Below are 21,145 nucleotides of genomic sequence, written 5' to 3' on the forward strand. Positions count from 1 at the left end.
CTTGCTGTCAGGCTTATTATATGAGGCCATCAAGCTTTTAACTTTCCAAAACAAAGGCTTAAACAATGAGGCCCCTATAGTAGGCCAGTATCTCAAAGGTCAATATCTCATAACGTTTATCTGCCTCAGTGGCGCAATTGCTGCCTTGACCAAAAGACACAGAATCATAAGGCGAGAAAGCACGTGTCCGAGTCGAGTCTTATGGCTTCGCGTTGTCTTGTCTGGTATAGACAATAAAGCGCAAGTCATCACAGCTTGTGTCGCTTGGCACCGCTCGCAAGCTTTGCAAACTCCTCCTGGGGTACACCCGTCATGAATCTCTCCAGCCCAGCAAAAACCTCATGGACATTCTGTGTATGCAGAATATCCAGCTCAGGCTTCCTGACCAGCTTCTTGATTCCGATCAAGCTATCCCCGATAAGATGGTCTCCCAGCCTCTCGTCAACCTCTTGCAACACTCTAGTCCTGAACTTGACATCATCGCCCTCGTCAAAGATGGCATTGACAAATCCACAGCGCTCAAGATCCTGAGATCCAATGCGGCGACTCATGAGCAATGCTTCGTTCGCTCGTGCAGGTCCGAGACGCAGTGCGAGTGCTCGCGATGCACCACCCTCAGCAACAAGGCCAATAGAGGAGAAAGGTGTGAGGAGAAAGGTCGACGGCGCGCAGTAGATAAAGTCAGCAAATGCAACGAGCGCAGCTGTAAGGCCTACAACAGGGCCATTGAGGCCAACGACGAGAACCTTGGGATGAGTTGCAAATGCATGGGTGATGTTGAGGTTTTGAGCGACAAAGCCCTGCAAGACTTGCTTATGGACTGCCTTCCCGTCTCCGGCTATCTCTCGAGAGACTCCCACGTCAGCTCCTCTGCGAACAGTCAGTTATGTGCATGCATATATTGGTTGTCCGTCATTTAGAAGACACAGTGGAGGGTTCTCACGCTGAAAAGTATCGACCCTTTGCCAAAATCACCGTAGTGAAAACCTCGTCATGGGTAGCAATCTCTCGCATCTTCTGAGCGAGATCATAGTATTGTGCTGAGTTGAAGGCGTTGAGTTTCTGTTCATTACAAATGGTCAAAACGGCTACACGGCCACGATATTCGAGTTGCAGGGTAGACTCTTCTGCCATATTGAAAGCTGTAGACTGTAGTGTAGAGGATCTGAGAGGAGGATATTCGAAATGAAGATACCAGATGAATGGAGGAGAAGAGACTTGTAGGTTTGATGATGAAGAGGATAAACAGGAGAAGTTGAGTTGACTTCTTGTTCTCTCCGACCTTGGGTATTTTACTTACATGGGTGATTGAGTTACCCCGGATCTTGTCTCCCTACTCGGTTGGCGTACCGAGATGCCTCGGCATGGGAGGCGGAGATGTTGCCAGAGCCAAGTCTGCAGGGAGATCGATTACTGGACATAGAACGAATACTTGGCTGAACTTGACTGTGCAACAGATCGTAGGAAGATTGATAACTGATTTGCATAATGCCCGAGTTATCACACAGCATTCATCAGGCTCTAAATACCTTGAATTTGCTGTCTACAGCTCAGGTGAGCTAGGAGCATGCTGAAATATCCCGGACCAATCACGAGACAGCCAAAAGTGTCTCGATTAAACAAGTATATATAACGTATATGAATAATCCATTCGAACTACGTTATCTTGGTAGGCAATGAATTACTGAAGCCCAAGGTACGTTGACATCCCCGGTCCATCCGCAAAACTCCTTTGCCGAAAGATTCAGCATGCAATTTCCTTTCAATCATCACAATAACCACCCGCTCACGCTGTCCCTTCGCACTCTTCCTCTTAAATAATCATTCTTCTTCGCACCTGCGGGCCCATCCGTTCAATGGCCGTTCCTATCGGCGTTTCGGGGCAAATTGCCTCTGCTTGGGGAAGCTCAATGGCAGCGTTAGACGGGCTACGCTAACCTGTTGTTTCGTATCCTTGTTTATAACATGCTTCATACGACCACCAATCTCCTGGAAGTAGGCATTCATGGTCTTCTGGTCGATCTTCAGATCGTCACGTAGGTTCTGTGTGTCAACCTCAAAGTTGTCGATGATGCTTGCGAAAACACAGCAATGTGTTATCAGCAGATCCACGTGGAACTTGCGCATTTCGCCACGGTCAGAGAACTTGCGGCGAATACTCTCAATCACGGCCTCGGGGGCAGGAGCAAGGAACTCTCTAAGTTTCTCTCGTGGTGCGATAGTTCGGGTGCCCCGGGCCTTGCCAGGCTTGCTGTGGAGATAAAAAAGAAGCACGAAGTAGAAGTAACGTAATACACGAAGTCGATCCACGGCCTCCTCGTTGCCTGCCACGCGGTTCACCCGAGCGGCGACAAAGCGTGATGATACCTGAATGCTCTCCTTGTGTTGTACCTTCTCTTGCCATTCTCGAACGGGAACCAGCTTGAGGATGTCGGCTCCGATGATCTTCTTGGGATCGTAAACGTCTTGGATCTCGGTCGCTTCCATGTTGGCAATGGGCACAGGCTTGGCGGCATCCACAACCGCTTGTAACTCCTCTCTCGATGACATGGTCGACGTGACTTCTCCGACAGAGTTGAGCATAGCACGTGCTGCTGCATCAATCTTGGCAGGCTCTTCCCCGGCATTCTTTTGCGGTGCAATAGCGTTCAAGACGTTCTCTTGAATGGCCTTCTTGGCCTTCTTGGTACCAAATGTCTGGCCGAGGTCTGTCTTGAGCTGTAGCAGTGTCTGTACTTCGTTAGAATATTGCCCTTCTAGAGGAGATGGATGTAGGCGTACCTGGGTATTATCGCGCTGACCAGAAGTGACAGCGGCGCCCTGCCTTGCTCGTACTGAAGCCCGCATTGTCATCTTCTTCGCCTCGACCACCTCGAGTTTTCCTGTCTTGGGGTCGTAGATTCCGAGGAAGTGATTCAAAGCTGGCTTTTTCCCTCTTGGCTCGTCCGATTTGACCGTGTAATCCATAGATCGATGCGCATTCGAGTGCAGCAGGAAATCCTTTTCGGCAGCCGATTCAGGCTGCTTGCTTTTTGACTTGGCGCCATTCTTGGGCGCATATGAGTGAAAGGGAATGCTCGTTGGTACTTGGAACCCAACAGCCGTCGCTATTCGAGATCAGTCAATATCTGTCGCAGCGCGCCCAAGCAGAGGTGGTGGTTGCTACCTATCACAGGAGGGCAGAACTTGGGTCTGAGGACGGAGGAGACGGTCGCTGATAAAGGAGGCGCATCAATAACGACCTTCTTCTTTGGCTTCGTCGACTCTCCGCTTCTCTTGCGCTTTTCACTCCCCATTTTGGATGGCCGATTATCGATTTCGTATGTAATCTTGAGTACAGGTACTGATGATATAGACAAGGTCTTAGAAATTTTTTGACTCTCAACGGCAGAAAGAGAGGGTCCGCCGTTTAGCCGGCCGGACAGGGAAGGCGGTGAAAGGCGAGAACGTAACTCGCAGCTGCATCGAGATATGTGGAAGAATTGAGTTCAGGAATGAATGTATAAGAGCCGCATGGAAGAGCTTCAGAGTGGCGATCTCATAAATTATCTTATGCAATTCAATTGATGGTTGATGCATTTCGCTGAGCTCCAGTATCACCAAATTTCCATATCTTCAGCATTCCATCCCACCCAGTAGGTACCCAGCTCCACAGAGGTTAAGCGCTACTCTTTTTGTGACGTCGAGCTGAATGCGACAGAGCATCACGCACAACACATCGTCAATTTTAAAATTAGGAATGGCGAAATCAATCGCATTGAAAGAACTGGAATCAAGATGTAACAAGTAGAGCAATTGGCCTGGAGACTGAAAAACTTGCAAAAAATGGCCAACAGCTAGCGCGTGACACGGCTTGGTCGACCTCCAGCTCGAGGCTAATTAGTGTCACGAGGGCACAATCACGGAACACACAAATGGTCAGAGTAACACTCCGTATTTCTTTGTCTTAGAACTGCCATTCAAGTTCTGATTGCATCGTCTTTTGCGAGCATGACTGATGGTCTTTGATCCGAACACCGCCTGGTTCCTGACCGTCCAGTTGTCATAATTCCCTTCCCCGTAATGTTCATTGTGTGCCCAACAGCCGCTCAAGTGCGGGGTTCCACCACCGTGACGTAGTTCCCAAAGTCAAATCCCAGCTCATAACGTTGCGGGACATCCCAGGGGCGCCAAGGTAGCGTTCGCAACTTCGGCCAGAGTATCGTTGTGCGTGTGAAGTCGTAACATCATGAGAGATGAGTCAAGTCAGGTTGAGGTGCGAGGTGTTTATTTGCTGCGAAAACGGTTAGCTCTTGTCAACATGTTGATGACAGGGATGCAACTTACGATCGAGCCCTCATCTTTCTTCTCTTGCGCTTGAGGCGGCGAACCCGCTTCTTCCTCCATTTGGCTCTCATCTTGATTGACGATGCTGTTGGAAGACGTTAGCAGCTGTGGTGCGCATGCGAAATGCCGCGAACAAGACAAGTAACTTGCGGTGGCATGAGCCCAAGCTCAATGCCTGCAAGCTACAAGCTGTTGGCCAGGGTCGGGTCGCGTAAGCTTACTCTTTCGTGGATGAGAATCGTGTTGGGATAAGGAACAAACTTCTGAAGCTTGGAGGGCAGAATTACGATTTTGTGTATGCAACCCCATCTAGAGCACGTGACCGAACCCCATCGTTCCTTCCATCTCACGGTTGGAGGGCCCCACCAAAAAGTTGGGTGGTGGGCGACGACCTGAGAAGAGAAGGGTTCAGTGCCAATTGAGTGGGGCACTGTCCGGCGCATACAGTGCCAGTGCCAGGCCGACCATTGAAGCAGAAAGCAGGGAAGGAAGGAGGCAAGGAACGGCTGCAATTGTTCAACTGCGACAATAGGAACTGGAACCGACGAGAAAATTAGCCACTAAGGCAACTGAAGAATTTACAGTACCTTACTCAACCACCATCGCCATCTAAACCAACGATTTCGTGATCTTGCTACACAAATCTTACTGCGCCAACTAATCCAGCACTTAACTTACACTACACGTACAAGCTGATGAACCAGATTCAAAATCTGTGAGCCTCAATATGGAAGAGGATACGACTCGTGCGTCGCAGGAAATTCCAGCTGCATATCTTCATCTAGTAGACACCAGAAGCGAACACAAATCTCAGCGTACGCTCTTCCTGCCCTGCCCTTAAGATCTCATATGGTCTCCACCTCTTCTGGCTCTTTCTAACCTGCTTCTCAGAGCTGTTTCCAGTGTGGGAACGAGAAATCTTCAAGATCGGGCGAGACCCTCGTGCAAAGTGAGCAAATTTCCACATGAAATGTATTTCACACAAGCTCACACACACACAGCACGCTGGCTGTCGACAATGACCTCGACGTCTCAGTTTCTCGAAACCACTGTGAAGTGTATGTCGTGGTGTATGAGCCAACTATCAACCATGTCTACGTGCGGGACCGAAAGTCTTCAAACGGCACCTTTGTCAATGGCCAACTCATTGGTTGTGGTCCGGATATAAGCCCCGGCTACCTACTACAGAGCGGCGATGTGATCGAAATTCGACCATACTAGAAGTTTACAGTCCTACAAGATCAGCCACCTCCTCGCCATGAGTTAACTTCCTTACAAATGGAGGAATGCAAGGTTGGCCTGAATGATCCCTCTTACCAGCCGGGGTCTGAAACTAACTGTCCTAGTTGTTTGCAAGCAAGTATCACGTCAGTAGCCATTGCCTGGGGCAAGGAGCGGAAGCAGTCGTCTGCCTGGCAAGCGATGTCCAGACGAAGAAGCAGTTAGTTTGCAAGTTGATTAATCTCGACAAGATCCAAGGGAAGAATTCTCAAGAGGATATCCGTCGCAAGTTTCAGGAAGCCGACATCTTACGCCAGCTGAGACATGTAAGTCGACTCGCGCTGGTACCGCCAGTTTCGCTAATCTGTAATAGCCTAACATCCTTCCTTACGTGGATGCTATCTCATCACCACACTCACTGTAAGTAAGATATGTATATATTTGCAGAAACATGAACTGATGATCCTAGCTATACTTTTACAGAACTTGCATCTGGTGGTGATCTCATGTCATTCATTCTACGCCATGGCACAGTCAAGGAACTCGACTCACGGATCATTATACGTCAAGTTGTCCGTGGTCTTGGCTATCTCCACGAGAAAGACATTGTCCACCGTGATCTAAAACCAGAGAATATTCTCTTGGCATACTCACCTAAGATTGCGTATCATCGAGTCATGCTTTCAGACTTTGGCAATTCTGCCGTTCCTCGACGCAGCAGAATGATCACAAACGCTGGAACACCAGGATACCAAGCACCGTACGTCAATTGGTTCGCAATTAAGCCACTTGCTAATAAGTTTCAAAGGGAGTTCGCGGCGGGTGGGCAAGCTCACACTGCGGCTGTCGACATCTGGTCCTTAGGTGTTGTTGCATTGCTCCTCCTCGCATCTGATAACCACGACAGAGAGCTCAACAAGATGGAACAAGGAGACATAATCGAATATCTCACCAGGTTATTCAATGGAATGCAGACAAAACCCTCTTTCGAAGGGATTGAGTTCGTCTGGAACTGTCTGAAAGTCGACCCATTACAGAGAATCAATGCTTATGGTGCGAAGACGCATGCATGGCTTTGTCCTCCGAAGAATCGGGAACTGTTCAAACGAATGGATTCTCGAACACTGGCTTCTTGGAAACCTCAAGATAAGCTCAAACCGATGCCTTGGGTGTTACCTGATCTTGCACCGAGCAATCCACCCACACCTACAAGAAGCCCAGGCTCATCAATCAGCCAATACTTCACTACGACACCTACGCGCTTTGAAACTACAACCACAAAGTCTAGAGACCGCGTTCTGGAGATAGCCGCAGAATCTGGCCCAGAAACTGCCACTAGCAAGACTATCTCGTCTTTCTCGGTGCCACCGCGTCCATGCGGCACTCTACGAGAGTCTACCACAAATCTCAAGAAGCCTCAACCTCCTTGGCAAGGGTTTCGTAGCCCTAACAGTTCAGCGAACACTGAACTCCCTTCAAAACGCAGGAGAGTCCCAAGAGCCAGGACTCATGATACTGCGAATGTTCCCCTACCTGGGCTACAGAGGCATTTAAGATCACCTAACAATCCCAATCCTCGTTATAGGCAAAACGTTCTTTCGGCTCTCGAGAGGACCAAGTCAAAGTTCCTCACAGACAGCATCTCTCCTGTTTCGAGAACTCCTCTAGATGCTCTCGCTGGCAATGCATTTGTTCCACCACCAAGCCCTAAGAAACGGAAGAGCAAGCGTGATGTGAGGCTAAAAGGAATCGGGCGTAGCCAATATAAGGCACCCACCTCAGCTCGCATTCCGCTGAAGATGGTCAGGAAATAGTGGAAAATGAAGGGATATGTTTAGGTCTGTGGGGTTACTTTGGTGCTTCACTACTTTCTTCTATGCGAATTTCATGGGAAAGGAAACATCGGGAATCACAACCTCACTCAAGTGCATCAACTACACAACTGAGGGAGACTGGGTTCATAGATTTGGGCGGATGGGATTGCGGATTCTGACTGGGAAATTGTCTATGGCCCCAGATGGCACTGGCTCTTTTGATTGATGACTGGGAAAGGCTGACATGGGATAGATAGGGGTATTTACCAAGAATGAATGGATGCGTGTCGCCCTTTTCGCTTTAATATGCATTTGTTTTCCTTTTGGCGGATCCTTTCAAGATGTGTTGCCACTTTTGAGGCAACTCCTCTTCACCACGATTATTGCTTGGGTTATTTCCGACCTCAGGCCACACTGGCAAGGCCTGGATGCCCTCTGTCCGACCTTTATTCGCCAGCCTCTCCAACCACCATTCTAACTCCACCTGTTCAATGTGACCGGTTTCTTGACCCCTAGCAAACCACCAACGCACTGCAACAGGGTGGGTAAAGTCCTTGACTAAACAAGGGTCTCCATGGCGTCTACATCGCTCGCAGGCGGGTGAATAGTTCATGTTTCGCGAGCACCGTTTCCCTTTGACTTGACACTGAAGACAAATAACCCCCTCGGTATTCCTCACGGCAATGCGAGGACGTAGGCGGCAAAAAGCGTTGACGAGATTCACTGGGAACCCTTCCACGTACGTTGGAGGATCTCCCCGGACGTCTTCGAGCACGGCCTTGGAGAGTTGATACCCCTGAATGCGGTCCTCGAGAGTTTCCATCCGTTTTCTATGGTCCTCTACTGTTTCTCCTATTGCACGCTCAAGGACAGAGCCTGTGGCTTCTCTATCAATCACACCATTGACGAAAGCTTCGACATCTTCCCTGGAAGGAATTTCATCTTCATGCTCTTCTTCGTCCCACTCCTCTTCTGATGTCTCTCCCTCCTCCAATTTTTCGAGCTTCTCTTTGATCCGCGCTTCTCGAGTAGCGACGAATCCAGCCTCGATCTCTGCTTCTGTAAGAGCAAGGGCCTCTCGCCGAAGCCTCTCTGATCGTTGGTGAAAAACGGATGAAACGGTTGATAGCAAGTCAAGTGGAGCTGGTGGTGCTCTAGGGTCGAGCTCCCGAGGGACATCGGATAGAACCGAATTGGGAGAATTGCGATTCCCGGTCATGGCTGTCTCAATATGTTAAGGAAATTTGAAGTTAAAGAATGTGATTAGTGCTGTTCTATGTGCGCCCATTCTGTATATATACCATCCTCGACGGTTAATAACTGTGCAGCGGCAAAACGAAGAACAAGATGCGTTGTACTACAGCTTGTCACTGAACGGGCGGAGGCTATGGGAGAACACTACGGGGCATGGAATGAACAAAGCGATTGGACTGAACAATTTAAAGGCCGCTAAAAGAACCGAATCGGCTTGCTTCTAGTCCACTCAGATAAGTCTCACTAAGAAGATGGACAAAGGGGTGTAAATCCAGGGCTCACTTTGGAAGACCTGGGTATTGTTATTGATTCTCATTTTCACCCTTTTCCCTGGATTCGACATCTCTCTCTTCTTGAATAGCATGACATGTCTGAGAACCTCCCAATCTCAACCTATAATGACTGGCCCTTCTGCCCGTTCAACTTAACCCAAACCCAAATGCCTCCTCTTATCTTCCACCTGAAAAGCTGCTGTAGCTCCAGGTCTGAGCGTAGTGAGCCCTGAATCCAAACTACAGAGGTGGTCCTCTGGAAAAGAAATAGCAACAAAGAATACGGTAGAAGAAAGTAATAGCTAATAACAATCCAAAAACGCCGACTGATGAGATGCTTCTCCCGGCGATGCGCAAACTACAAAAATCCTGGACGCCGGCTCCATATAGATCCTGTACCGAATGACTGTCTGCTGGCGTGCTTCTGTGAGCCGCATGCCGAGCTCCGTGGCGCCTTGGATCCAAATATGATAGAGATAAGACATGAGATCGTTCAAGATCTCCGAATGGTATGGTAGGTATCGTTGTATCAGTTACAATGCTTTGCTATGAGTTTCATCGTCCATAACTCAGGAGGATGCATGTGAAGGAACACTGCGTGGTGTGATATCACCGCTTCGGCGACGTGTTGACTGCTGATAAGACTGTAATGTCTTGCTGTTGGCTTCAGCAATCATTTGTTGCTTCTTGCGCACAGCTGCGAGTCGTCCTGTGATCATCTTGATCACTAATGTTTTGTTAGCCTGGTCAGCATGACATACTCATGTATGACTTACTCTTTCGAACATGGGCCTCCTCATCGCTATCAAGCTCACCACCGCTAGCTTCCTTGATAGCATCTCGCTCATCCTCTCTGCCTGTCGACAACCTTCTTGCATCCGAACCTGAATCGTCATCGTTGTCCAAAACAGCCTCAAGCATTCGGATGGCCGTGATGTACGAAATCTCGCATCCGGAGAGGTTCTCATTCGTAACTTCGTCAATTGCGGCAGCGCGACTCATCTCAAGTGCCCGATCATACATGAGCTTCTCAGCACTTATGCCAGGGGTCAAGTAAACCTGCTTGGTCGCGCCCCCGGCAGAGGACGCAATCGATTCGGTTCCATGGTTAGATGGGTGGCTGGGATGGTCTTCGGGCAGTTGCTTCTGCGCTTCCGTGAGCTTCATACGGACGATTTCCGACTTCTCCAGCACCTCGTTAAATCGCTGTCGAACCCACTGAACCACTGCGTTTATGCGTTGAACAATGCTCTGGGCAGCAGCAGCCGATAGGCCGGTGCCTGTCTCTCCCCGGCTCTTCTTGGACCACCAGACACTAGCTATGTCCATAGCTCTAGCGAGAAGAGTGAGCGATTTCACATATAGAACAAGAGCCTCCTCTGAGAGAGCAACAATTGCCTCAACTGTCAATCCATCTTCCTCATTTTCCAATTGATCAGGTTCAAGACCGCCCAAGATATGATCAGCGGACGGTGCTAGAGGAACAAGCTGCTTATACTTGACTTCGGCGAAACCGTAGACACAGTCACTGCGTGTTGCGAACTCTTCTATGGCTTGCGCGGCTCGGGCATCCTCGTCGGTTCCGTGAGTGTTCTTTCCATCACCTAAAAGGCCGATTGGGGCCTGAGGTGTTGGATATGTCGGAAAAGCTTGGTACATGGGTGGCGATGGGCCCTTTGGTGTACCACGCAGAGGGGGGACCTTAAAGCCAAAAAGACGCAGGCTGGCGTCTTGGATCGCTTTAGAGATAGCACTAGAGGCTGATCCTGGACTAGCAGAGAGAGCCTTCTCGTACGATGATTTACGGTCATGGCGGCTCTGGGTCACCAAAGCATTGCGAGAGGACGGTGTGGCAATTGCTCCTGACGTAGAAGTGGGTGCGCCTTGTTGAGTATATCGTCGAGTCATGGCTCCTGTTCTTTGAGAGGAAGGGTCCCCGAATGGCTCGTTCGCTGCCAGTTCATCGGCCAGGGCGTTGACCTCAACATGCCGTCTCTCAACAACTACATATTCCCGCTCCAAGGCAACATCTTGTGCCGCCTTCTCCTCTTCTGTAATTGATGGATTGCTCAAGGCTCTGTCCCTGCGTGCCTGGTTCAGAAGAGATGTAGGAGGTGAGGCCTTATCGCGACCATTCCCCCTATCCTGGACACGTTGCTGAACCGGGGCAGTCGCTGCATGGTGTGCAACTGGGCGGCGAATTCCAAGTCCCTCACCGACCTCGCGAGGAGAATTTCCTGTTGGCCGTTGACTATCATGCGATTGCCGAGAATACCGACCTTCTCCCGGGCTTGCTGCTTGTGGCGACCTTGAGTGCTGATCTCTGGGAGATCTTGAACCAATGCCGTCTCGTGGCGATTCGTGACCGGCTTGTCGGGGACTTCGCGATGATAACGAAGGCGAGCCGCCATGAAACGCTGACCTCACCTCCCGAAGTTCTTGCCTGACTGGCTTTGGAATATCATCCTCTACTAAGCCAGGAATTTCGCTCGTAACGACCTGATGTGCGAAGAAGTTCTCGAAGCTCAGTCGCTCAACAGGACTTCTCTTGAGTAGACTTCGAATTAAAGCTTTCAGGTCGGCACTGATATTTACCTCCCTGGGAAACTTGATAACATCCTCGGCGGCTTCAATCTTACGCAGCAGTTCGACGTGGTTTCTAGCCCGGAACGGAGGGCGACCTGTGCTCATTTCATAGAGCACAGTTCCCACTGACCAAAGATCGGCTTTCGCATCATATCGCTCGTATCGGAGAATTTCTGGGGCCATGTACAGGGGGGATCCACAAAGGGTATCAGCCAGGGAAGTGGAGGGAAGCACACGTGCGAAGCCGAAGTCGGCAAGCTTGAGCATAGGTAAAGATGCTAAACCAGCGATAGGGATCAGCGAGTCTTGGCTGGCTTGCATGACAGGGCGACTTCTTTGGTCCCTGAACGGTCGTGAGGGTAGCAGTAGCAGATTTTGGGGCTTGACATCTCGGTGAACGTAGTTCTTGCTCCGTAGGAACTCGAGGGCACTAGTCAGCTGTTTCAAGAAATGTCGAATGACAACCTCATGCAAACCGGAGTTCGGCGCACTTGGATACTTGCGGGCCATATCATGCGTGGCAGGATGTGTGGCGAGCTTCTCTCGTTTCTTGATGAACAGAGATAGATCGCCAAGCTCGCAGTATTCCATAATTAAATTGATATGGCTTGTCGACTCGAGACAGTCATGGAGGGCGACAATGTGTGGGTGGCGTAATGTCTTGAGTATTTGTATTTCGCTGTAGAGGTTCTCTCGTAGCTTCTTGTTCAGCCGTTCGAGCTCGACGGATTTGATGGCCACGGCAGCCTTAGTGTCCTTTATCAAGATTGTCAGTGGTTGTCTAGGATCAAGTATGCCATGAAATGCTATTTCACTTGTGGTACCAAAAGGAACAGTCCGACAAGCCACCCCAGTGATGCAGCAGCAGCAGCAGCAGCAGCAACAAACAAGCAACGCAAGTTGGTACGATGACAGAGAAGCAAGTCAAATCAAGGATGGGGGCTTTGTCGTACCTTATGCCAACCCAAATACACTTGAGCAAAACTACCCTTTCCAATCTCGGAGCCGATGTTGAACTGTCCTACTACAGCACGACTGCCCGACTTCCTGGACCCCGAGGAGGTCGAGGACTCCTGCCGGGCCGCCATGGCTTCCTGGTTGTTATTATCGATGGCAGGAAGATAGCCGGACTGCGTTGTAGCCCTAAGGCTTATAAGATTCGGGGGAGGTGTGTGTCACAGACCAGGCCGTCATGTAATCGATAGATGGAAGCTGTCGCAAGCGCCGATGAGCGTGGTGGAAGAGGCGAGAAGGGGACAGAGGAGGATGGGGATGATTATCAACCAAGCGGAAGGCGATAAACGAAAGGTCAGAGGCGAGAACCTGCGCTGATGGTTGACGAAGTATCAAGTGGTCGGTGAGGACGAAGGACCCCTATGGGCGGACAGCCGAAGACGGATGGGATAAGACGAGACGAGACAATACTACCCGACCTTAGCTCAGAGGCGAGGTTGAGAGGCACAGGTAGGTAGGTAGGTATCCGAAAGGGTGCGTAGAGTATCGACGGTACTTGACTCGCTGCGCGCCTGCACTGCTATATCGAGCCAAACACAAGAGTTAGTGGATGTGGATGGGTAGAACAACTGATAGGATTCGAGATCAAGGGCCCGTTCGCAATGAAGAGAAAAGGAAGAGGAGAGGACAAGAGGAACAAGAAGGACGGGAGAAAGACGAACAAGAAGCTACGGGGGATGCGTGTGACAGCGAGCGATGGTGACGGCACGAGCAATGGCGATCACGGCCGGGGATTGGATTGCACGGGTATGATCCAGCGATTCTTCACTTGCCTTGCCTTAGAGGCTACAGCCTACAAGCACAGCCAGCACCCAGAGTCATTGCCAGATGGGGCTTGCTGGGGTGCTTGATGCTGGTGCGACAGGGCAGGATAAGGATAGTCGAGGACAGAGAATGCGACGGGATAGGAATAGGTACCCAGGCTAGGGGGGAAATAAAAAACGACACCCCTCGATGGGTAGAACGCCAGCGAATTTTGGTGAATTTGGGGTCGTTTAATCTTTCTCCCCAGGGTAGGGTACCGCACTGTACTGTACCTAGGACTAACTGGACACTATCCTTACACTGACTGACTGGATGGATACCGATAAGCCTGGCAAGACCGGGGGGTATGTTGACGGCCAGGCCAGGTGACTAACACGGCACTGAAGCGAAGCTTTAGGCCTTTGGAAACGATCCAATCTGAGACGTTATACGAGCGCCAACCGTTGACCTGAGTCGAGGGCCGTCCGTACTCGTTTTTAACTTAGGGAGGAGGATGAGCGTGATCGGAGATAATCGCCCCCCCCAAAACCGTGGACGCGGATAGGGCGGTTAGAGAGGCGGACGACAGCGGTGACTCAATGGAAGGGAGGGATGGGATGGTTTGATGTTATCGTGCACCTCGAGTGTATTGGCAATGCCCAGAGTCTAGAATTATGCAGGTTGGAGATTCGTACGTGTTGCTGAATGGGGTGTAGTGTCTTTCCGTGCTGTAGGTACAGACGGGAGTACAGAGACAGTCCAAGGCTCCAAGTCAAGAGGTCGGGACAGGCTGATCGGGGTTGCGTCACACACGCCCTAGGCGCAACTCTGGCACCGACTATTGTGATGTAGGTGCACGAGAGAGCTAGGCGGTGGTCGAACAGATGCTGTGCGAGCAAGAATAACAACAAAGCACAGAGTACAGAAGGTTAATTGAGGCAAACAAGATAAAGTCCCATGTAAAGAAAAGAAAGAGAAAACTAAAAACTAAAAAAAGGATGATAGAGATAACAAAGTGGAAAGTGAATACCTAGGTAGGTACCAAGTTATTATGATGAGAGGTGAAGTGAATGACCGGTACGAATCAAGCCCAGTTAAGGTCGGTTTTCTAGAAGGGGAAAAATGGAGAATGGCTGCGTGCACTGACTGTCCAGGACGGTAGCCTGTAACTAGCCTGGCTGTAGGGGGCGCGTTACCTCAGGCAGCGCAGGTTGCTTAGCTCCAAGCTCCAAAGCTTCCATCCATTCAAAGTAAGGTAACCCATGGGTACTGTACCGTACCTGTTTATTAGCGTGTGAACTGCCGCAGGCGTCAGAGGGTCCTGGAGAATCTCCAATCGACAAGGATGTTGAGTGTCAAGGGGCTACATGCGATCTATGTGGGAATAAGCCTCAAGTCGCAAGTACATCTCAACTTGGCTCAGAATGACAGCCTCACGAGTGGGTGTGGACGACTGAGACACACTCACATTCACGCAGGGGGGGATCATTGGAGATTGCAGAAGCAGTGAGTAAGTGACTCTGACTGTCTGACAGCAGATAATAATACATACCGTTAACTAGACATACCTAATAATTAAGAGACAATGATCAAAGAGGGTCTGTTTTGCGGGGGATGATGACCTAGAGGCTAATCGATCACTTTTGGGTGACCCCGTGATACACCCAAGTCCAAAACAAGACCAGGGGATCAAAGACAAGAGCGGGATGAGAAGAGACAAAACCTGGAAGAGCCAAGCGATGGATGAATGAATCAGTGACTCAGTGAGTCAAGTCAAGTCACTCACTCTACTCTGTGCATCAAGGTAGAAAAGGAAAACAGCCGACGACCGCCGCAGCCACTTTTCTCCATCTCCAACAAGCACACCCAAGTCAGTCTAAAAAAAAACAAAGAGGAATCATGCGGTGCATGATAACGATAAACTGAAAGTACAATGGTACACGCTAAGCTAAGCTATTCCGGGTCAAGCTCGACCGCCTTCAACTCCTCCTTTTAACGTTGTGAGTGCCTCGTGAGGAGGTGTTGTTGTTGTTGTTGTTGCCTGAGCCCCGATGATGTGATGCATCTGATCTTTGAACAATAAGGGAGAAAGCCTCTTCTTCCTAAACTCAAACTCAATTTGGTCAAAACATCCCGTCATTGTAGGCTGTAACAATCATCATTAAGTATGTACTATAGTAGTCATTAGCCTTGAACTGGCTTGAGGTACGAACAGATACCACGACACACAGGTACATACATATACTGACTGTACCCACGCTGGCTCACGGACGGGGATACAAGGTTATGGGTGCCGAGGTCGCCCGGCCCCACTGAGCCTCTCTCACGCGTCCACTTTCTCCGGAAGCTTTAGAGGTAGCATGTTCTGAAACCTGGACCTGGGAAGTGGAGGATGAAACATGACAATGTCAATCAAGTCTTGAACAACCTTGAATTGGCTTGTTTTACGCCAGCCAAGTTTACGAGACTTGAAGCATTGAACATCGATCGCAGTCATGGTACTAATGCATGTATGTAGTGACTGTACTCTCCAAGTACTAACTAAGCGTTCTCATGCTCTCACCACCTCAACTGACTGCTATCAGCCCCCCCCTTCAAATCAAGACTGGTCGGGCATGTTTCTCCATCTACGCCATGGCCCGCTATAGCGCTCCCTGCCACGAGGTGCGACCAGCCCAGTGAGAAACATTGGCTGATCGTCGCTGATAGTCTGGACAAGAAGATAGGACAAGCTCCGGTCCGGCAAAAAGGACCAAACACTTTTGATCTTGTCGCAGATAAATCTTGACCTCCCTTGTTTGGGCAAGATCAAGTTAGAGCCAAGCTCGTGCTCATGGAAGACATAGAGAGCTCGGATGGCGAAATAACTGTTATTAATACTGTAATTCGATGCCGGTCACGCAAAGCGCATGGCGTCAGCGGATGCTCGCTCGCTCGCAATAGGAGGCGCTCCATTGCTCTATAATGCACCGCAGCATGGTTTTATTCTTATCGAAACAAGCCCACGAGAGATTCGCCCGGCCAAAGAGCATTATCAAGAGCATTATCCTTATCATTATCGTGTCCATGCCCATGCCGCATAGAGGTACAACAGTACCCCTACCATGCAAGTTGTCTTCCTTTTTTGGAAACCAGGCAGACGAGGCCCGTGAGGTTTCCCCGACTTTTTGAGTTAGTTAGTTAGCTAGCAGTAGGACTCGAGTCTAGGAAAAGGGTGGGCGACCTTTGAACTAATCGGATCATGGTGAGAGTGATGTTTCCGGATATTGATGATGGCATTGAAACTGGTGAGACATGGTAACATTAGTAGACAGGACAAGCCAGGAACAGAGCACCTATTTCCATTATCCCGTCAACTGAACACACGAGTCGTGATGATTCCTTAGCAATAGAGGTACAGTCGAGTCAATTTAGGACAGCTAACTAAGCATAAAGAACAATACAAATACAAACACAAACACAAATACCGTCATCACTCACACCCAGATCGTCATCTTCTCGTCCTAGTTAGATCAGCAACTATCCCCCTGTTCCTTGACCGACTGGGTGCTTGAAAGCCGCTAGAACAAGGGAGCATGTTGCCTTGTCAACTCTAAAAAGAAAAGAAAGAAGAAAAAAAAAAGGCATCATGTGCTGAATTACTCCCATACTACTAACAAAGGAGTATGGGATAGTGACGCGGGCATGGGCAAGTCTAGCCTCGAATGTTTAGTTTCTCTAGTTAGGTCACTCAAGTTTCCTGTCTGATAGTTACCAGTATGATACGCTTCGACCATCTATCTCTTGGCGTTCCCGATGCATCTCAATCGAGTTAGTGAAAACCTGGAGAAGTGATCGATCCATTGCTTTCTTTATCTCTCATGTTGAACCCCGATATTTCTCTTATCATGGATGAGGTGTGTTGGACATGTGCCTCTCTGCCTTCTCAGTTCGGCATACCGAGAATTCAGGATCACACACCAAAGTCCCCGAGATGCGTCCTCATGAATCGACAGATTACGACCTCGAATTGGATGGAGTCCTCTGCCATTAACCCCCACGATCATTCTGCCCTTGTGTGCCTGGCTAAACAGTCAACCAACCACACTCCAAACACGTGGATCTACTCATCGATAAACTCTTCTCATCCCTCCAATGTTAACGCAGCCACTCATGCTTTCTCTCTTCATTGCGTACATACTGATTGTTCATGTATGTGATTCTACCTCCTGCAGTTTGCTCAATCTGTAACTTGCTCACGTCGAGTCGCATTCTGCGAGTTTCACGAGACAATGATCCTCCCGTAACACAACGTCGTCTCTATCAATCGGGTCAACATACGATCGGCCCAGATAATGTGAAAGATTGCCTCTGCCTATCATGAATGGCCCCATCCCCACCACCTTCAACCGTAGTATCCTTCAAGTAACCAACAGTACGGGCGATACTTCATGTATCAGGCCTCAAACAGGCACCCAGCATGACCGTCCAGCAATCCCCACATCCAATACCGCATGCCACGCGTTCAACAAATATGTACAGTGCATGATTCGTAAGGGCTGCTGCGTTACAGTGAGCACTCTTTGAGCCCCTCATACATCAATTGCAATTGGATGTCGTATGTCACCGCCCCAAATGCCGCTGAAGGATCCGTCGAATCGGCGGCTTTACACCGGCCTTTTCGCCGTGCTTCGGGCTCCGTAACGCCGTGTTTCAAGATCCACCGGACGGAAGACACGGATCCGATCACGGGTTTCACTGTTACAGGTGTTATCGTATGTTGGGTTTTCAGAAATGTCCCTTTTCTCCGGTGATGCGAGTCATGAAAGTATTCCTGCGCAGAACCATCATTACGTCGTCTCATGGTAAATCAACTGCAACGAGTCAGAGACGTACCTCGGAGCAGCATACCAAGACAGTAACTTGGCCAGCACAGTCAGCTGTTACCCACACGTCGTTTTCCTTGTCGATTGCAACATAGGTTGAGTCTCCAAGATTACTAAGATGTCTTGCCAGGTAACTTATGTAACATTGTTCATGTATGTATCTGCCTGCATTTGTCTCATGATGGACGGCGATCTCATGGCTGATCGATCTGCCGTGTTAAGCCATATAGGGAACACTGTTGGGGAAAGACCAGTGCTCTTGTGCAGACCACTAACTACCAGTCTGCTCTGATGACAACATGTTGAAATGATTGGGTTGTGGCCATGACGAGGCGTCATATCTTCCTCACCTAGAGCTCGGCTGGCCAAGTCTTTCATTTTATCAATCACTTAGAGATAGCACCATGTACAGCAGAGTAACATATAGATCATTTCAGCATTTTTATTCAATCGGGGTATTCAACTTGTACAAGGCTTTCTAGCCGACATGGAATCCCAAACGCCTGCCAGAGTGCTGTTCACTGGCTATGCAGTCCGAACACACATCAATCATCTCGCTATGGCTTCCAGGCATAATACCCGGTGCCTATTTATAAATCGTGAACGCCGTTTTCCCTTGTTTTCCCATCATGTCCATATCCTTGAAGTTTAGGCTGCGCCTAGTGGCCCTGGGCTCGCTCAACATTGGGAAGCTCCTTGATAGCCTCAGAGATAATCTCGAGACCCTTTCGAAGCTCCTCTTCACTGATCACCAGAGGAGGCGCAAAGCGGATGATGTCGCCGTGAGTGGGCTTGGCAAGAAGACCCTTGCTCTTGAGTAGCAGGCACAGATCCCAGGCAGTTCGGCCGTTGGCGGCAGACTCGTCGATGACAACAGCGTTGAGGAGACCCTTTCCTCGGATCACCTTGAGGATAGGGGTGTTGAGAGCCTTGAGGCCATCGCGGAACATGTTACCGAGCTTCTCAGCCTTGGCGGTAAGATCCTCCTCTTCCATAATCTCAAGAGCGCGGATCGAGACGGCACAGCCGAGAGGGTTGCCACCGTAGGTAGAACCGTGAGTGCCGGGCTCGACGACCAGCATGACCTCCTTGCTGCTGAGAACGCAGCTCACAGGGTACATGCCACCAGAGATGGCCTTTCCGAGGGTAACGAGGTCGGGCTTGATGTTGGCCCACTGGGAGCAGAGCATGCGCCCAGTTCGGCCGATACCAGTCTGGATCTCGTCGCAGATGAACAAAACGTTGTGCTTGGTGCAGAGAGCCTGGACCTTTGCGAGGTAATCCTCATCGGGGACAACAACACCAGCCTCACCCTGGATGGGCTCGCAGATGAAAGCAGCAGTTTCCTTGCCGTGAGCCTCAAGAACCTCCTCGAGATCGGCAATGTTGTTGTATCGGATGGCCTTGCCAGTGGTGGGGTTGAAAGCACCAACATTGGGGACATAAGGGCCGTAGTTTTCTCTTGATTCGGGGTCGACCGACAGAGTAATGGCGGTCATCTGGAGCATGTTAGCAACATTGCTTCTACCTTTTAGGAATATTGGAACTTACGGTTCGACCGTGGAAGTTCTCGGAAACACCAAAGATCCAAGCCTTCTCCTGAGGAACACCCTTGACCTTGTACGCCCACTTGCGGGCGATCTTGATAGCAGTCTCGACGGCTTCAGCTCCAGTGCACATGGGCAGAACCATGTCGTAGCCGAAAACGCTGCGGACCTTCTCAGCCCACTTGGGGAAGACATCGTTGTAGAAGGCTCTGGAGCTGAGGGTCAATCGACCAGCCTGCTCGGCAAGAGTCTTGACGAGCTCGGGGTGGCAGTGGCCCTGGTTGACGGCGCTGTAGGCAGAGAGGAAGTCGTAGTAGTGGCGGCCCTCAGGATCCCAGACGTTGATGCCCTCAGCGCGGGAGAAGACCACGGGGAGAGGGTGGTAGTTGTGAGCGGCGTACTCCTCCTCAATGGCGATGGCCTTCTCGGTAGAGGTTGCGTGGAACCGAGAGACGGCCTTTTCAGCGTGGGGAGACATTGTGATTGGGATGTGACGTCAATTGGGGTTGTTGTTGTGGTTGGTAAAGTAGAGTAAGCAACAAGAGTAGCAAGGTAGGAAGTGAGGATATCGTGAATCAAGGTACTTCTTGTTGGTGAATTGAATAGAGAGAAGGCAAGAACAATTCAAAGTTTGAGGACAACATGGCTGCTCTTTAAGGACCGATAGCGGGTTGACGGTTGACGGTTGTCGGCAAGCGGAGGCTTGTTGCGGACAGGAAAAGAGACAAGATGTGATTTCTTAGGTAATTATTACAGCAAAACCAAGGCCGCATCTAGAGTTGTTTGTCGACACTATACCCCTAAGTGCAAGTGGGAGCGACCAAGCGTGGGAGTGTGCGGGCGTGATGTTGCGAAGTTGAGGTTGTGACGAAGCTGATTGGGTGAGAGGCCAGGGCGGAATTGGGCGGATGACCTCCCGCCACGGCCGAGATGCCCGTGTTCAGTTTATACAGTGAGCGAGTGTCTGGTCTGGTCTGGTCTGGTCTTGTCATGACATGATGGAGAGGGGCATGCCATCGCTTAACTATTACCGGTCGTGAACCAAGACAATGGATGTACGTATGTACGTACATGTGCCGCTTCTCCAAATCTAGATCACTTCCTTTCCTTTCGTGGTAGTGGTCGAATTACTTTTATTTTGTCTGCGCCGCAAATTTTAAATTGCCCGGCATCGTTTCATTGGACATGACGTGCATCCATCATGAGTTAAAAGAGGCTCTGCTCTGTGAACTCGGTCACAACATAATCTGGGGAGAGGCTGAGAGGTGAGGGGAATGAGGGGCTCTAGAACCACCTGACATGGGTTCAATGCAGGTCTAGACTTGACCGACGACCCTATTTCTTGGATAACCAATGAAGAAATCTCTATTACTGTGATCATGCCAGATGATAATCTACATAGTATGTCATTATACTTTGTGTAGGTAACTGCTGTGTATCGGCCGTATAGAGCCTACGCCTACTTCCTCTCTGAAAACAGAGTTTGTCTCGGTTCTTCTACT

General features: G+C 49.9%; 6 protein-coding genes across 6 annotated transcripts; 1 reads left to right on the forward strand and 5 right to left on the reverse strand.

Moving 5' to 3' along the window:
* Positions 1 to 248: 248 nt before the first annotated feature.
* On the reverse strand, positions 249 to 1,134 carry FMAN_10282 (uncharacterized protein; the record flags this gene model as incomplete). Its single annotated transcript, XM_041820940.1, has 2 exons — positions 249 to 870; positions 944 to 1,134. The coding sequence occupies 2 exons, from the start codon at positions 1,132 to 1,134 to the stop codon at positions 249 to 251; spliced, it is 813 nt and encodes a 270-aa protein (XP_041686770.1).
* A 732-nt stretch (positions 1,135 to 1,866) lies between these two features.
* On the reverse strand, positions 1,867 to 3,296 carry FMAN_10283 (uncharacterized protein; the record flags this gene model as incomplete). The annotated part of the gene is made up of 3 exons (XM_041820941.1): positions 1,867 to 2,730; positions 2,782 to 3,107; positions 3,167 to 3,296. The coding sequence occupies 3 exons, from the start codon at positions 3,294 to 3,296 to the stop codon at positions 1,867 to 1,869; spliced, it is 1,320 nt and encodes a 439-aa protein (XP_041686771.1).
* A 1,757-nt stretch (positions 3,297 to 5,053) lies between these two features.
* On the forward strand, positions 5,054 to 7,361 carry FMAN_10285 (uncharacterized protein; the record flags this gene model as incomplete). Its single annotated transcript, XM_041820942.1, has 8 exons — positions 5,054 to 5,141; positions 5,218 to 5,275; positions 5,328 to 5,482; positions 5,558 to 5,619; positions 5,673 to 5,873; positions 5,921 to 5,967; positions 6,017 to 6,307; positions 6,356 to 7,361. The coding sequence occupies 8 exons, from the start codon at positions 5,054 to 5,056 to the stop codon at positions 7,359 to 7,361; spliced, it is 1,908 nt and encodes a 635-aa protein (XP_041686772.1).
* A 301-nt stretch (positions 7,362 to 7,662) lies between these two features.
* Positions 7,663 to 8,580, reverse strand: FMAN_16192 (uncharacterized protein; the record flags this gene model as incomplete). The annotated part of the gene is made up of 1 exon (XM_041820943.1): positions 7,663 to 8,580. The coding sequence occupies one exon, from the start codon at positions 8,578 to 8,580 to the stop codon at positions 7,663 to 7,665; it is 918 nt and encodes a 305-aa protein (XP_041686773.1).
* An 876-nt stretch (positions 8,581 to 9,456) lies between these two features.
* Positions 9,457 to 12,561, reverse strand: FMAN_10286 (uncharacterized protein; the record flags this gene model as incomplete). The annotated part of the gene is made up of 3 exons (XM_041820944.1): positions 9,457 to 9,614; positions 9,664 to 12,229; positions 12,427 to 12,561. 3 exons carry the CDS (start codon positions 12,559 to 12,561, stop codon positions 9,457 to 9,459), a joined length of 2,859 nt encoding a protein of 952 aa, XP_041686774.1.
* A 6,194-nt stretch (positions 12,562 to 18,755) lies between these two features.
* FMAN_10287 (putative ornithine aminotransferase) lies at positions 18,756 to 20,121 on the reverse strand (the record flags this gene model as incomplete). The annotated part of the gene is made up of 2 exons (XM_041820946.1): positions 18,756 to 19,595; positions 19,648 to 20,121. 2 exons carry the CDS (start codon positions 20,119 to 20,121, stop codon positions 18,756 to 18,758), a joined length of 1,314 nt encoding a protein of 437 aa, XP_041686775.1.
* Positions 20,122 to 21,145: the final 1,024 nt, after the last annotated feature.

This window comes from Fusarium mangiferae, assembly GCF_900044065.1.
Source record: "Fusarium mangiferae strain MRC7560 genome assembly, contig: FMAN_scaffold011, whole genome shotgun sequence".
Classification (NCBI taxonomy): domain Eukaryota; kingdom Fungi; phylum Ascomycota; class Sordariomycetes; order Hypocreales; family Nectriaceae; genus Fusarium; species Fusarium mangiferae.